We start from the raw sequence: 14,370 nt of genomic DNA, 5'->3' as shown, positions 1-14,370 counted from the left end.
GAGGTGCCTTTGTAATCTGTCATCGTTCGTCGGCCCTGCCACATACCTCTAGAGTCAGCATGTTCATATTGAAATCTAATTTTATCCCTGTAGCGCCGTTTTGCCTCTATTACTGTCCTCCTTACGTTGTATCTCGCCACCTTGTGGTCATTCATGTTGCCTGTCACAAGCCCGACATTGTAGGCTGAGGTGCACGCAGGGCCGGACTGGGGAAATAATTCATACCGGGAGATATAGCGCGAAATATAGCCCCAATCAGGCCACTTTTTAAGCGGGGGGTCTAGGGGTCCCCCACCAGGAAATGTTTTGTTACAAAGACTTAATTTCCTGCATTCTGGTGAATTTTAGTGCATGTGAATCACAAACTAATGAGCCAACAATTGCTTAGTACAATGTACTGTTATGAACCTCAAATAAAACTGTTGTGGCACTATAGCAATGCTACTCTCTCCACCTTCAAAAAGACAAAAGCAAGAGCACAACATATTTTTCTATTTACTATTATAATACAGTTAACCACTCTCTCCACCTATTCAAACAGAGCAAGAGCACAATACCATATTCACTTTACCATATTCATCAACAGTTAAAATAGCCCTTTACACAAACATTGACCTTTCATTACAATACTATAATAACAGTAGACACTGCCAGAATAGTGACACATGTATCACGTGTGGTGAGCACACGCATGCATGCACAACGAAGACAGAAGATTGTGTTGTCTCAATCATTTTAACTATAAAATGAGCTCAAAGTATGACCTCACTGACTGAAATTTCCAACAAAAAGCATCAATTGTCAAATAATATTGATCACATTAACTAGACTAGATGTTTTTGAGGAAATTAGAAAGGGAACAACAACTTAACCCTTGTGTCTGATCAGATTATAATTTTTTGATAACTTTGCAGTGATTATGTTTGTAGCCAATATATGTGGCAAAGGTGTGTAATCTTTGAATTCTCTTAGAATTATTTTGACTTTCTCTTTCATAAATTGTTTATTCAACTTCAGCCCCAATCATAACCACCACATATTGTTTTTTGTAATGTCAGATTTAACAACTCCTTTCAGAAAAGTGGGAGTATTTCATTTTTAATCTGAAGTTGAATAAAATATTTATGGAAAAGAAAGTGGGAAATTATTTCAACATATAATCTTTTTATGGTGTTTTTCAATTTAGTCCCCTAATATGGTAAGAGTATAACACTTTAGTTTTCAGACACAAGGGTTAAATTATTTATTTGTTTCTTGGCAGATTTAACATTGGGCTTTTGACAGGGGAGATGATGCATTGCATGGTAACGTTAGCTAGCTAACATCCACATGTTTATTTTTATCACTGACTAACCTGCTGGTTCCTTGACCTTGGTGCAAGAAAACATTTGATACATGTTGCCGGATTTAGCAGCATCTCCTGTAAGGGCCTTTCTTTTTCTTTGTTTTATCCCTCTCTCCTCCACCCTTTCTCTTTCTTCCACTGTCCATCTTGACATCAACGTTAATTGACTTTCGCTCTACTGTATCTCTCCCGAGTCCCTCACTACCTGGCTCATTGCCTGGCTGTTATTCTGCATCTGAGTGCCATCTGCCATTCCATTCGCCGCCTCCGCTTGTCAATCAGTTGTATCACCTGGTCCCGCCTCCACCAATCACAAGCGGCAGCACGGCTCCATTGTGTGTGTGTGATCCGCGTGAGGGAGAGAGTTAGATAGTTCTCCAACTCTGTCGCAGACAGTGAAATCCTGGTTGTTCCTCACCCACCTAGGTTATCTAACTATCGCGCCGCGCCGCCGCCACAACTAGAAACAATGGCCTTATAATAATTTTATTTTTTATTTTTTTTATATAATTATTTTTTTGATCTGTGCAGGTCAGGCCACCGGGAACACTCCCGGTGATCCCGATGGCCAGTCCGGGCCTGGGTGCACGCTTTCAGAGCCTCACGGACGGATTTGTCTACCCAGGGCTTTTGGTTTGGGTAAACTCTAATTGTGGTAGAGGGGATTGTTTCTTCTACCAAAGTACAAACAAAGTCTAGCACTGTTTCCGTGTAGTCATTGATATTATCTGTGTTGTCGCGGAACACACTCCACTCTGCACATTCAAGTGCAGCCTGGAGCATCCCCTCTGACTCCACAGTCCAGCGCTTAACCTCTCGCGTTACTACAGGGGCGCGCTGAGACTTTGTCTGTACTCCGGTAAAAGAAAGATGGCGTCATGGTCTTATTTGCTGAAAGGACTAGTAGCTTGAGACTTGTACCCGCTCTTAAATTGCTAGTAGCAATGGTCTAGGATATTCCCGCCTCTGGTGGAACAAGTCACATGCTGATAGAAATTTGGCACACTTTTCTCAGATTAGCGCTATTAAAATCACCCGCAACCACAATAGCAGCGTCAACGCTAGCTGCTTGGAGTTTGTTTACCTCGTCGTGAAGCATGGAAAGCGCGACTCCAGTGCTTGCGTGGGGGGGAATATACAATATCCGATCAGAATGACTGACGTTAATTCTCTTGGGAGAAAGAATGGTCGGCACTTGATGGTTATATACTCCAGGTTTGATCTCAAGAAGGTGCTGAATGAGCTCAGTGGCAATTATTCACGTTTGGTCAATGTGAGCATGGTGTTATTCACCGTCAAAGATGGCACAAAGACCTAATAATAATAATTGGTATTCTCCTTTGGTTCATTACAATTTACTCAAGCATAGTAACAGACACAATATATTCTCTCCCCTGAGAGAGAGAGAGAGAGAGAGAGAGAGAGAGAGAGAGAGAGAGAGAGAGAGAGAGAGAGAGAGAGAGAGAGAGAGAGTCGGGAGGAATGGAGCGACTCCTTGTTCACACGTATACAGCTATTTTTTTAAACTTAGTATTTTCTCTGCATTTTGGCCTCCTGTCCACATGAAAATGATGTAAAACTGAATTTTATGACACTGAAAAGAGAGCTTTTTGAAAACGTCTTCTAGGGTGATCTATTTTTTTTTTATCAGTTTTGCCTGTATATGTGTAGATGATGTAGATATAGATATAGTATATACAGGTATGCAAACAGGTATATATATAGATATATTCATACAGATAAATATATATACGGTATATACAGTATTATTTGACATGGCTATCATACAGTGTTATATGGGTAGACAATTGGTTGAGGTAGGTAGTTATGATTACAGTGTAAGGTAGGTGAAGGCAGTGAAGGAAGTAGATATAAATTGAGTGCAGGCAGCAGAGTTCAGTTTGTACGGTACAGTATGGGCAACAGAGCCTAGAGTATATGCTGTTGTTCAGAGTTTATATGGTGTTTAGAGTGTGTGTGAGAGAGAGAGAGAGAGAGAGAGAGAGAGAGAGAGAGAGAGAGAGAGAGAGAGAGAGAGAGAGAGAGAGAGAGAGAGAGAGAGAGAGAGAGAGAGAGAGAGAGACTGTCAACGTGGTATAGAGTTCAGTGAGATAACAGCTGAGAGGAAGTTATATCTATTCCTGTTTTATCTTATTTCATTTTTTACTTACTTCTTTGATGTATAGGTATACTTGTGCTGCTGCACCTAATTGAATTTCAGGTGATCAATAAAGGTATATCTGATCTTATCAATAGCTGTTTACACTCGGCTAGTACAAGAGATCCCAGGCACAGAGACACAGAAACAGGCAGAAGGTAAAACCCAATGGTGGGAGTGCTTATTAATGAAGGGCTGGAGGAAAGTAGAGGCACAGGTAGGCCGTCAGGGCCAGCAAAACCTTCTCTGCTGGCCTAGATTGTCAGAATCAGAAAATAAATTGTTTTTATAATATAGCCTATATTTTCATTAATTTCATTATCTTACAAAGTTTGTTCACATCAGCCTATTAACATAATTTCATTGCTCTCTTCCTCAGTTGCGCTGTTTCCAGTACAGCTTATATACATTTGAGCTTTTATTCAATCAAATCTACCCTGAGGCCTTCAGGAGTTCGAGTGAAACCCCTCTGCTGTTGAAGTTAAATTTGTCGTTGATTGTCACATTCTTTAGCCTCCTAGGTCAGCAGCATTTTTCCTAGTTCATATCGCACTAGCAGAGGACCAGCTACTGAAATAAAACTAGCAACGTAAAGTCTCTATTGGGAAGATTTCGATTTTTTATTTCGATTTTTATTTTGTCCTGTTGTTGTTTTTCTTTAACTCACAATGGTTGAAAGCGGGAGCAGAATTGGATTTGGTGGCGGATTTTCTGGCAAAGCCTTTAAAGGAGAAGGACCTTTCAAGAAAAGCTGGAGCAGCACTTCCCCAGCCAGGGAAAGGATAAACGGTACCACTGGCTTACAGCATCAGAGGAACATTGCAAATTGTATTGCTGGGAATGTAACAGAAAGATTCGACGACGACGACAGAGCATAGACAGGTGTGTGGGTGTGTTTCTCATTAAATGCAGCTGAAGCCGCAGTCACTTCAATATAGTGTTTCGACCACTATTTGAGCATTTTTCATGATATAAACAGGTTTTTCATTTAATTTCAATGCGAAGATACTTAGAAATTTTTTTGTAGCATTTTGGAGTTTGGTAAATAAATGCTTTTTTTCAAGTGACTTGACAAGACGTTTTTGAACGTGAGTTGAAGTGAGTGAGTTGGATTGAAGAGGAATGAAGTGGATTTCCTTTGCAAAATACATGACTAATGTTGTTAATATGCTGCTGGTGATTAAGTTTGCATCTGTGTTTCCAAACACAAGGAAATGTACCCGTTGAAATAGAAATATTAAATATATGTGCAGACTGCTCAGCAATAACTGGGGTGGCAAGTTTTAAAAGACCTGGAATGAATGTACCGCAATGCCTCAAGAACATCACCAGAGTAAGGATGGAAATCAAACTGGGAAGCATGGTTCATAGTTTACACACACCCATCGTGATAATTTACAGGGGACCCTGGGTACTTTCAAACAGTTGGCCAGCAACAGCTAAATGTTTGTTGAATGCAAGGATGATCTCATTCTGATCAATGTAATTTACTCACCATCAGTAGCAAGTAGCAACACAAATCTTTCCTCCTCCAGAGATTCCTGTTTAGAAAATCTCTGTCTAGTCTACGCATAAATGCAAAAACACACATATTCCTTGATTCCTTGCCTACACCTATTGATTATGGTGGCTGTTTGTTTTCTCATCATGCAGGCACACTGTATTTATACTGTTATGCACTAGCAAGCATTGTTGTGTGATGATGAGCAGCAGCGTTAACTCATGGATGATTGCTAGGAACAGCCAATGCTGTGTGTGTGGATGTCATCTGGTAGCGTTAGATATGTATTGTCATGTTGAGTGAGAGAGAGGGAGAGAATTAGAATGTGAAATGGGCACACTGTGCGCACGGCAGACCACTTGGAACCATGTTACATAAAACATTTAAAAAACAACAACAACACGGTTTTCAACCAGTCATTCAGTGGCAGTCACGAGAAAAGTCGGGTTAACTCGCCAACCGGTCAGCGCCAATCACGAGAAAACTCGGGTTTTAATCATTATTTATTTTATTAGCTATATCCATTCATTTTTCATCCATCCAGCCTGATGTTATCATTGGGAATGGGTCTGAGCTCGCAAAAGGGCAAATACTGCCGCCTATGCCTTCCAGCCGGTATTGCACTCTATTAGAAATGGTGTAGTTTATTTTCTGGGCCGATCTGAGCCGTGCGGGCAGGGTTTAAATACTCCGGCAGGACTAGCGTTTACAATGTTGCATCTGCGATGCTTCCCCCCCCCCCCCTTCATATGCAATGCCGGGCAATGTGGGACGGACCTCCACGAGCAGTATTTGGAATGGCAGTCAGATAATTGGATTATTTCTTTTGCATTACATTAGAGACCAGGTAAGGACTCTATATAAGATCTCTCTACCGCGATCGAAGCTGTCTGTGTGTGTGTGTGTGTGTGGCTGTTTACCGTTGGGTGCAGGAGGTGGGGTGGGGGGGGGGGGAGCGCCGCGCTACGAGGGCCATTTCATGTATGCACGAGGAAGGATAATAATGATAATCTAGCGTTGATTTCAGGAAGATTCGATAATCAGGTGAAAAATTACAACATGTTTAGTGTATTCCACTAAAACGCTATTATCGCGTCTTTTCCTGGGATTACTAAGAATCACCAAAACTATACTCGGTATAACGATATAAAACGGAAATGTATGGATGAAAAAACTATGTTTTGTGCATGTTGACTGGAAGCAACTCACTGACAATCAACGGGTGTATTAGACCCATAGCTATATAATATAAGATATATTTTAAGCATTCGCAAATCTCGCAGTCTCCCCATTGACGTTCTAGCGCCCCCCCCCTGGCTCATTAAGCGATGGCGCCAGATGAGTTAATGACGGTGGATAGACGGCTCTCAAAATAACTGTTATGCACATTGCACATCCCTGAGATGAACGTGTTCATGTGGACTTTAAATAATGTCAGTAGGGTTTACTCTTCTATACGCTGTATCATCATTACCATTTGAGCACTATCACACTGAGTTGAATTGCATGTCATAAGCATCAGGCATCTGTTCAGGTGCATACTGGATGAGCTGTGTGGCTCCAGGGACACAAGGCTCATGTATGCAGAAGTGATGCAGAACATACAACATCATATGGAAATACAATACAGCATCGCCTGAAGTCTACAGCCATCTGAATTGCATGGTGCATTTCCATACAATTATGCCTCAAGAAACACCAGAGAAACTAGTCTGGGAAACCTGATATAACACAACCTGCTACCGCACTGTGATTTATTTGACTACATATGTACATGAGTGTTTATCCAACGCCATGGACTGTGTCTGTATATGAGTGTTTATCCATCGTCATGGACTGTGTCTGTATATGAGTGTTTATCTGATGTCATTGGACTGTGTCTGTATATGAGTGTTTATCCAATATCATGGACTACATCTGTATATGAGTGTTTATCCAACATCATGGACTACATCTGTATATGAGTGTTTATCCATCGTCATGGACTGCATCTGTATATGAGTGTTTATCCAACGGCATGGACTGTGTCTGTATATGAGTGTTTATCCAACGCCATGGACTGCACCTGTATATGAGTGTTTATCCAACGGCATGGACTGTGTCTGTATATGAGTGTTTATCCAACATCATGGACTGTATATGAGTGTTTATCCAACGTCATGGACTACATCTGTATATGAGTGTTTATCCATCGTCATGGACTGTGTCTGTATATGAGTGTTTATCCAACGTCATGGACTGTGTCTGTATATGAGTGTTTATCCAACGGCATGGACTGCATCTGTATATGAGTGTTTATCCAACGTCATGGACTGTGTCTGTATATGAGTGTTTATCCAACACCATGGACTGTATCTGTATATGAGTGTTTATCCATCGTCATGGACTGTGTCTGTATATGAGTGTTTATCCAACGTCATTGGACTGTGTCTGTATATGAGTGTTTATCCGATGTCATTGGACTATCTGTATATGAGTGTTTATCCAACACCATGGACTGTATCTGTATATGAGTGTTTATCCACCGTCATTGGACTGTATCTGTATATGAGTGTTTATCCAACGTCATGGACTGTATCTGTATATGAGTGTTTATCCAACGTCATGGACTGTATCTGTATATGAGTGTTTATCCGATGTCATTGGACTGCATCTGTATATGAGTGTTTATCCAACGTCATGGACTGCATCTGTATATGAGTGTTTATCCAACATCATTGACTACATCTGTATATGAGTGTTTATCCAACATCATGGACTACATCTGTATATGAGTGTTTATCCGATGTCATTGGACTGTATCTGTATATGAGTGTTTATCCAACGTCATGGACTACATCTGTATATGAGTGTTTATCCAACGCCATGGACTGTGTCTGTATATGAGTGTTTATCCAACGTCATGGACTGCATCTGTATATGAGTGTTTATCCAACGTCATGGACTGTATCTGTATATGAGTGTTTATCCATCGTCATGGACTGTATCTGTATATGAGTGTTTATCCGATGTCATTGGACTACATCTGTATATGAGTGTTTATCCAACGTCATGGACTGTATCTGTATATGAGTATTTATCCAACATCATGGACTGTATCTGAATATGAGTGTTTATCCAACGTCATGGACTACATCTGTATATGAGTGTTTATCCATCGTCATTGGACTGTGTCTGTATATGAGTGTTTATCCAACATCATGGACTGTATCTGTATATGAGTGTTTATCCAACGTCATGGACTGTATCTGTATGAGTGTTTATCCAACATCATGGACTGTATCTGTATATGAGTGTTTATCCAACGCCATGGACTGTATCTGTATATGAGTGTTTATCCAACATCATGGACTGTATCTGTATATGAGTGTTTATCCAACGTCATGAACTGTATCTGTATGAGTGTTTATCCGATGTCATTGGACTGTATCTGTATGAGTGTTTATCCAACATCATGGACTGTATCTGTATATGAGTGTTTATCCAACATCATGGACTGTATCTGTATATGAGTGTTTATCCAACGTCATGGACTGTATCTGTATGAGTGTTTATCCGATGTCATGGACTGCATCTGTATATGAGTGTTCATCACACTTCAGACTCACAGTATACTCCAGACAGAGTCTCTCCTGGGCCTCCTCCTCTCCTGCCTGTGGGAGCTGAAGTCCAGGGCAGCCTGGTCCAGACCCAGGAGCTCGCTGATGCGCTCACAGCCATAAAATTCACCATATTTGTCCATCACCTGATGGGGGAAGGAGACAGGCTCATACGGTGACTCAGACAATCGTTTATTTTCAGTTCCTGAAGCACTGGAAGTGTATTGATTGGGGTCTGTGTATTGGCAAGAATCTGTCAATATGTTACATAGGGCAGGGATCCGGTCCCAATGGAGGCCTTTCACGGAATGTTTAGAATGGCCATTTTTCCTCCACGTTGGAAGAAAAAACATATGACTGGATCTTGTAAATAAGTCACAGTGGAATAGTAATGCTTTTCCAGCGCTTTACCTACTCTTCCACTGCAGAGAAGGACAACTACACAAACATTCTGTGCAAGGCCTCAATTCAATACCGCCATGTATTGCGATACTATAAACACTGCAACACATGTCCGAATTTGAGCATGGTACTGTATAAAGACAACACCTTAATATAATATTATTCATTAAAGTTGAAACACGACTAGAGCCCTAAGACTTTTTCAGGGTGGTTCAAGGTTCAAGGTCAAAGATAGCAGTACTGTAGGTGCCACATACAAGTGTCATACACCAATGGAAAGCTGAGAACCAAAGGAACTGTTTGGGATAACAACACTGTATGTCAATAATCTATGTCTATTAATATGCAATAAACAAGCTGTTTTGAATCTCTCCTATTCAAATGTGTATAGAGGCTTAACTTCACGTTGTATTTGGAGTGTATTTCGTGACTGTTGGGAACTAGGCTACACTGGCACACCTACTTCCAGTGAATGATGCTAAGCTAGGCTAACGGTGCGGCTGTTCCCTAACCCTACTGCATGCGCAGAGAAGAAAAGGGTATGTATCTGCTTGTCTAACTCCAGGGTAGATGGCAAATAAGCTAATTTCACAAAAAGTCGGCGTGTTCCTTTAAATCACCCACATCCCCATTAAAAAGAGTCACAAATGGAAGCAAATGCACATCAATTTTAAATGCACTACAGCATTTCTATAGTGATGCACTACAGCAGTGGTTCCCAAACTGTGGTCCGCGAGGGTATTGCAGGTGGTCTGTGGAAAAAAGAGAAATACAATAGAAAATAATAGAAAATGTATATAATAATATAATTTAAATTTTAAATAAAATTGTAAAACCGTTGTGTAATATACAACTTAGTATTATAGTTTGATATTCTCTCAAATTAGGCTAATCATTACCGGTAAATTTGGCGCTTGTGCGTGACGTTGTCTCACACTTTTCCACACCGAGGTCCGCTGGCTATCGAGAGGAAAGGTGCTTGCGTGGCTCTACGAGTTGCGTGATGAAGTTAGAATGTTTTTACTTGACTAAACATTTTTACTTTTGCATCGTTTCAGTGATGCTCAGTGGCTTGCCAAATTGGCATACATGGCAGGTATTTTTGAGCATTTGAATGGACTCAATCTGAGTCTTCAGGGGAAGTCAGTGCAAGACTAAATTTAAGATACAATCAAGCAAATCGAGATGTAGGTCAGGCGACTGGAGCAGTAAATTATGACTTGTTTGTAAGGGTGGAACGGTACGCATTCGAACCGTACACCGTTCGGTATGACCTCCACGGTTCGGGGCATGTGTGTATTGTTCGGTTATTGGGATGCGCAAAGATGCGCAGAGAGGCAGTAACTAAGTTAGCCGCGAGCTAAGCTACCTAACGTTAGCCGCAAGCTAGGTTAACGTTACTTTAGCTGCGAGCTGACCGTGGAAACGCTCACAGCAAAGTGATTCCACGACACCAGTTCCATTAGTGGGGAAGTGGGGAGTATATTGACGAGGCTTGACAACAGAGGTTCAAAGATAACTTCACATTTATTGGCTGTTTGTTTATATTATATCATCAGGGCTTCTCCAGGTTCCAACGCCGTGTTAGTGTTGACTATTTACTTCCTCGTGTGACGTCACTTCAAATACGGTTACCAAGACGCTCAAAAAGCAAAAGCGAGTCGAGTCGATTAGGTACCATGCAGTAAAAGCATGTTTAAATCAGCAATTCCTCCCCTCTTGCTGTACCAAAATCTCTCCTATAGCTCTAACCGGTCACTGTCAAAATAATGTGCCTGATGTCAAACTGCCTCATTCTTTCAGTTTTTGCATGACTACGTCCTTGAGAATAACTGAAAAGTTGGATAATAGCGTGAAAAGTGGCATCAGAGAGCACTTGCAAAGCTTGAAAACACAGCTACGCCAGTACTTCCCTATCACTGACACAACTTCAAACTGGATCCCAAATCCCTTTGCCAGCCTGGACGATGACATCCTTGCAAGCCTTACGTCCAGAGAGCAAGACAGCCTTGTGGAACTGTCCTGCGACAGTGCTTTAAAAATTTATTTTTCTCAGAGATGCCTGTCTGCCTTTTGGCTAAAAGCTGCTTCAGAATACCCAGAGCTGTCCAACAAGGCCCTGAAGTTTCGTATGCCCTTTCCTAGCACTTACCTCTGTGAAACGGGATTTTCATCACTGGTCACATTGAAGACAAAATATCGGAATAGACTTAACATTGAACCGGACATCCAGCTGTTGACGTCTGCTTAAGCAACATCACCCGTCTCATTAGGTAAGTGATAACGTTATCTGTTTCCACTGGCCTTAGTTGCTACAGGTAAATAATATGCAGTGACGAGTACTATAGTGATGCACTACAGCATTTCTATAGCGATGCACTACAGTATTTCTATAGTGATGCACTACAGTATTTCTATAGTGATGCACTACAGCATTTCTATAGTGATGCACTACAGTATTTCTATAGTGATGCACTGCAGTATTCCTATAGTGATGCACTGCAGTATTTCTATAGTAATTGATGCATGAAAAATAAAACCACAGGAATAATAGTATAGTTTTACTATGGTTCATGTTCGTATGGGGTTGCATCACCTTCAAGAGGAGCTGTTCAGAAAACCCTGCAGTAGCATGGCGACCACCTGAAGACTCTGGCAGGAGCACTCATTCAAGGGTACTACGACTATGCTTGCACCTCATGGTACCAAAGCACCTCAAAGGCGCTAAAAACTAAATTACAAACATCACAAAACAAACTGGTCAGACTTGACCTTACTCCTAGAACTTTGACAACCTAGGATGGCTTAGAGTAGACGACAGAGTACAGCAACTTGCAATGGGCCTGGTCTACAAGATACACTACACCACTGGGTACCCATGACCACAACACCAGAGGGAGCTCCACAAATCATGTTAAACCCAGATTCGGCTCAAACAAGTTTCGCAATTATGCATAAATGTGGAACGCCCTACCCACAGCTGTAAAGGAATGTGAATCATTACCCACTTTCAAAACCACTCTCAAAGAGCACCTATGGGAGAATGCAATTCGAAACTGGCCCCTGTAAATGTCCTAACCCAACCCCCTCCAATGTACAGTTACATCCCCCCCCCCCCGCCTACCCAACCCCCCCCCCCCACCTACCCAACCTCCTCCAATGTACAGCTTCTTCCCCCTCAAATGTATATACTCTTTTTTTTAGACCCTTTTTGTATCACAAACAGTACTGGATTTGTAGATCTGGTATGTCATAAATGTCTAGATGTAGCAGTACTGTCTATCTGTATGTCATGTATGTCATATACAGTATGTTATGATGAATTGAAAATGGGGGACCCTGATGTAAACAAGACAAAAGTCATTCTCTGGTCTGCATCCCCTTAACAATTGTGTGTATTGAGCTGTACTGTATTCTACCCATTCTGCAATCTGTTAATACAAATTTGTATCAATCAATCAATCAAACCACACTACCAAGATCTTCCTACATTTACACTCCAGAGGCGAGCCAGGTAACTAAAGCACTGCATTCTGCCTCTACACTCCAGAGGCGAGCCAGGTAACTAAAGCACTGCATTCTGCCTCTAGGAACAGTTAAAACGTTTAACATCGAGGGGAGCAATTGCACTTGTCATTTGATGATTCATTAAAGTCCAGTTGCTTTCTTAAGGGTCTGTAATTGCACTCATCCATGTGAGTTTGAACGTGTAACGTTTTAGTTGGGAGGCTTTGAAGTAGCAGACAGGTCTTACCTTCCTCTTCACAAATTTATCCCAGTAATTACTGGGAAATGACCTGAAACGAGAGGGAGAAAAAAATACCATAAAATAATCCTTTTACCAAAATGGTGCTTTAAAAATGTAAGGGAAGGGAGTCAAATAAGGTAATAATTGGAAATCTGTGTAAAAGACACTATAGCTTACTACAATAAAGGTGCTTATAAACAGGAGATTTTATGAAAGATTAATCTTTGACACAGTTTGATGGACAGTAAAGCTTTTGTGTGTGTGTGTGTGTGTGTGTGTGTGTGTGTGTGTGTGTGTGTGTGTGTGTGTGTGTGTGTATGTGTATGTGTATGTGTGTGTGTGTGTGTGTGTGTGTGTGTGTGTGTGTGTGTGTGTGTGTGTGCGTGCGTGTGTGCGTGCGTGTGTGCGTGCGTGCGTGCGTGTGTGTGAGAATGCAATCAATATTAAGCAGTTGCAGGTGGTTTTGAACCTACGCTGTGTTGATGACGAGCCGGTCCCACTGTCCTTTGATGTCCTCCTCAGGGGGCTGTTCTGTCACGTACAGGCCGTCAAACTCCATCCTCCTGGCAACTTCCTTCTCACGCTTAAAGATCACCAACGGTACCTGACAGAGATGCACTCAACTAAATGTCTGTCTACAGAAAATCACAGAGGAAAATGTGTCTTTCTCTTTATATATATATTAGTGCTGTCAGGCGATAACATTTTTTTATCTAATTAATTACAGGATTTTAAATTAATTAATATAATTAATCGCATTTTAATCGCATAGGCCTGATATTCTATACTCTATAATCATGTTTCAAATTGCATGTGTCCGGATGGCAGAATTCAGTACTGTATCTACAAAACCTTCTGTTTAATCATCTTCCATTTATTCATTTGCTTAGATTTTTCAGGTCTGGTAAATTTGAGCATAGTGTTATTCACAGTAAAAGATAAAACATTTTGTATTGATATTCTCATTTGGTTCATTACAATTGACTCACGCCTAGTAACAGACACAGTATTTCTGACACTGGGAATACGTTCCCTGAGATCCATAGATGTCCCTAAATGGACCATAATAAAAAAAAGTCTGTAAATGTTTTTTTTTAATACATTTTGAGTTAATTTTCATAACGTGATAATTTGCTGTGTAATTAATTAATCTAATTAACGCGCTAAACTGACAGTCCTAATATATATATATACATATATATATATATATATATATATATATATATATATATATATATATATATATATATATATATATATATATATATATATATATATATATATATATATATATATATATATATATATATATATATATATATATATATATATATATATATATATATATATATATATTTACTGTGGTCATGAAAATCCTGGAAAAGTCTTTTGAATCTGAGAATTGTGTTTTGGTTTGTAAAATGGTTACGGAGAGGGGGTTTATGGAATTGGAGATACATTAGCTATAGTCTACCTGTTCCCAGAATAAGGGAGAAAGAGATTTGAGTTAAAGGACAACCCTGGTGTAATTTTAAACGGCTTACTGGATGTAAGCTAGAATTATAAGAAGAGGATGGGTCACAGCCCCAATGTTCTCACAGAGTTTATACACTGTAT

General features: G+C 40.5%; 1 protein-coding gene across 1 annotated transcript in view; it reads right to left on the bottom strand.

Moving 5' to 3' along the window:
• Positions 1–14,370, bottom strand: part of ryr2b (ryanodine receptor 2b (cardiac)) — a gene marked incomplete at both ends in the record, with an annotated part of 396,550 nt that overhangs the window by 48,889 nt on the left and 333,291 nt on the right. Inside the window, 3 exon segments of the mRNA XM_084321996.1 lie at positions 8,613–8,749; positions 12,760–12,802; positions 13,227–13,357. Coding sequence (XP_084178122.1) covers positions 8,613–8,749; positions 12,760–12,802; positions 13,227–13,357 — 311 coding nt within the window.

This window comes from Notolepis coatsorum (genome assembly GCF_963971535.1).
Source record: "Notolepis coatsorum genome assembly, chromosome: 9".
NCBI lineage: Eukaryota > Metazoa > Chordata > Actinopteri > Aulopiformes > Paralepididae > Notolepis > Notolepis coatsorum.
Note: the sequence above shows the minus strand (reverse complement) of the source record. Positions and strands in the feature narration are given on the sequence as shown.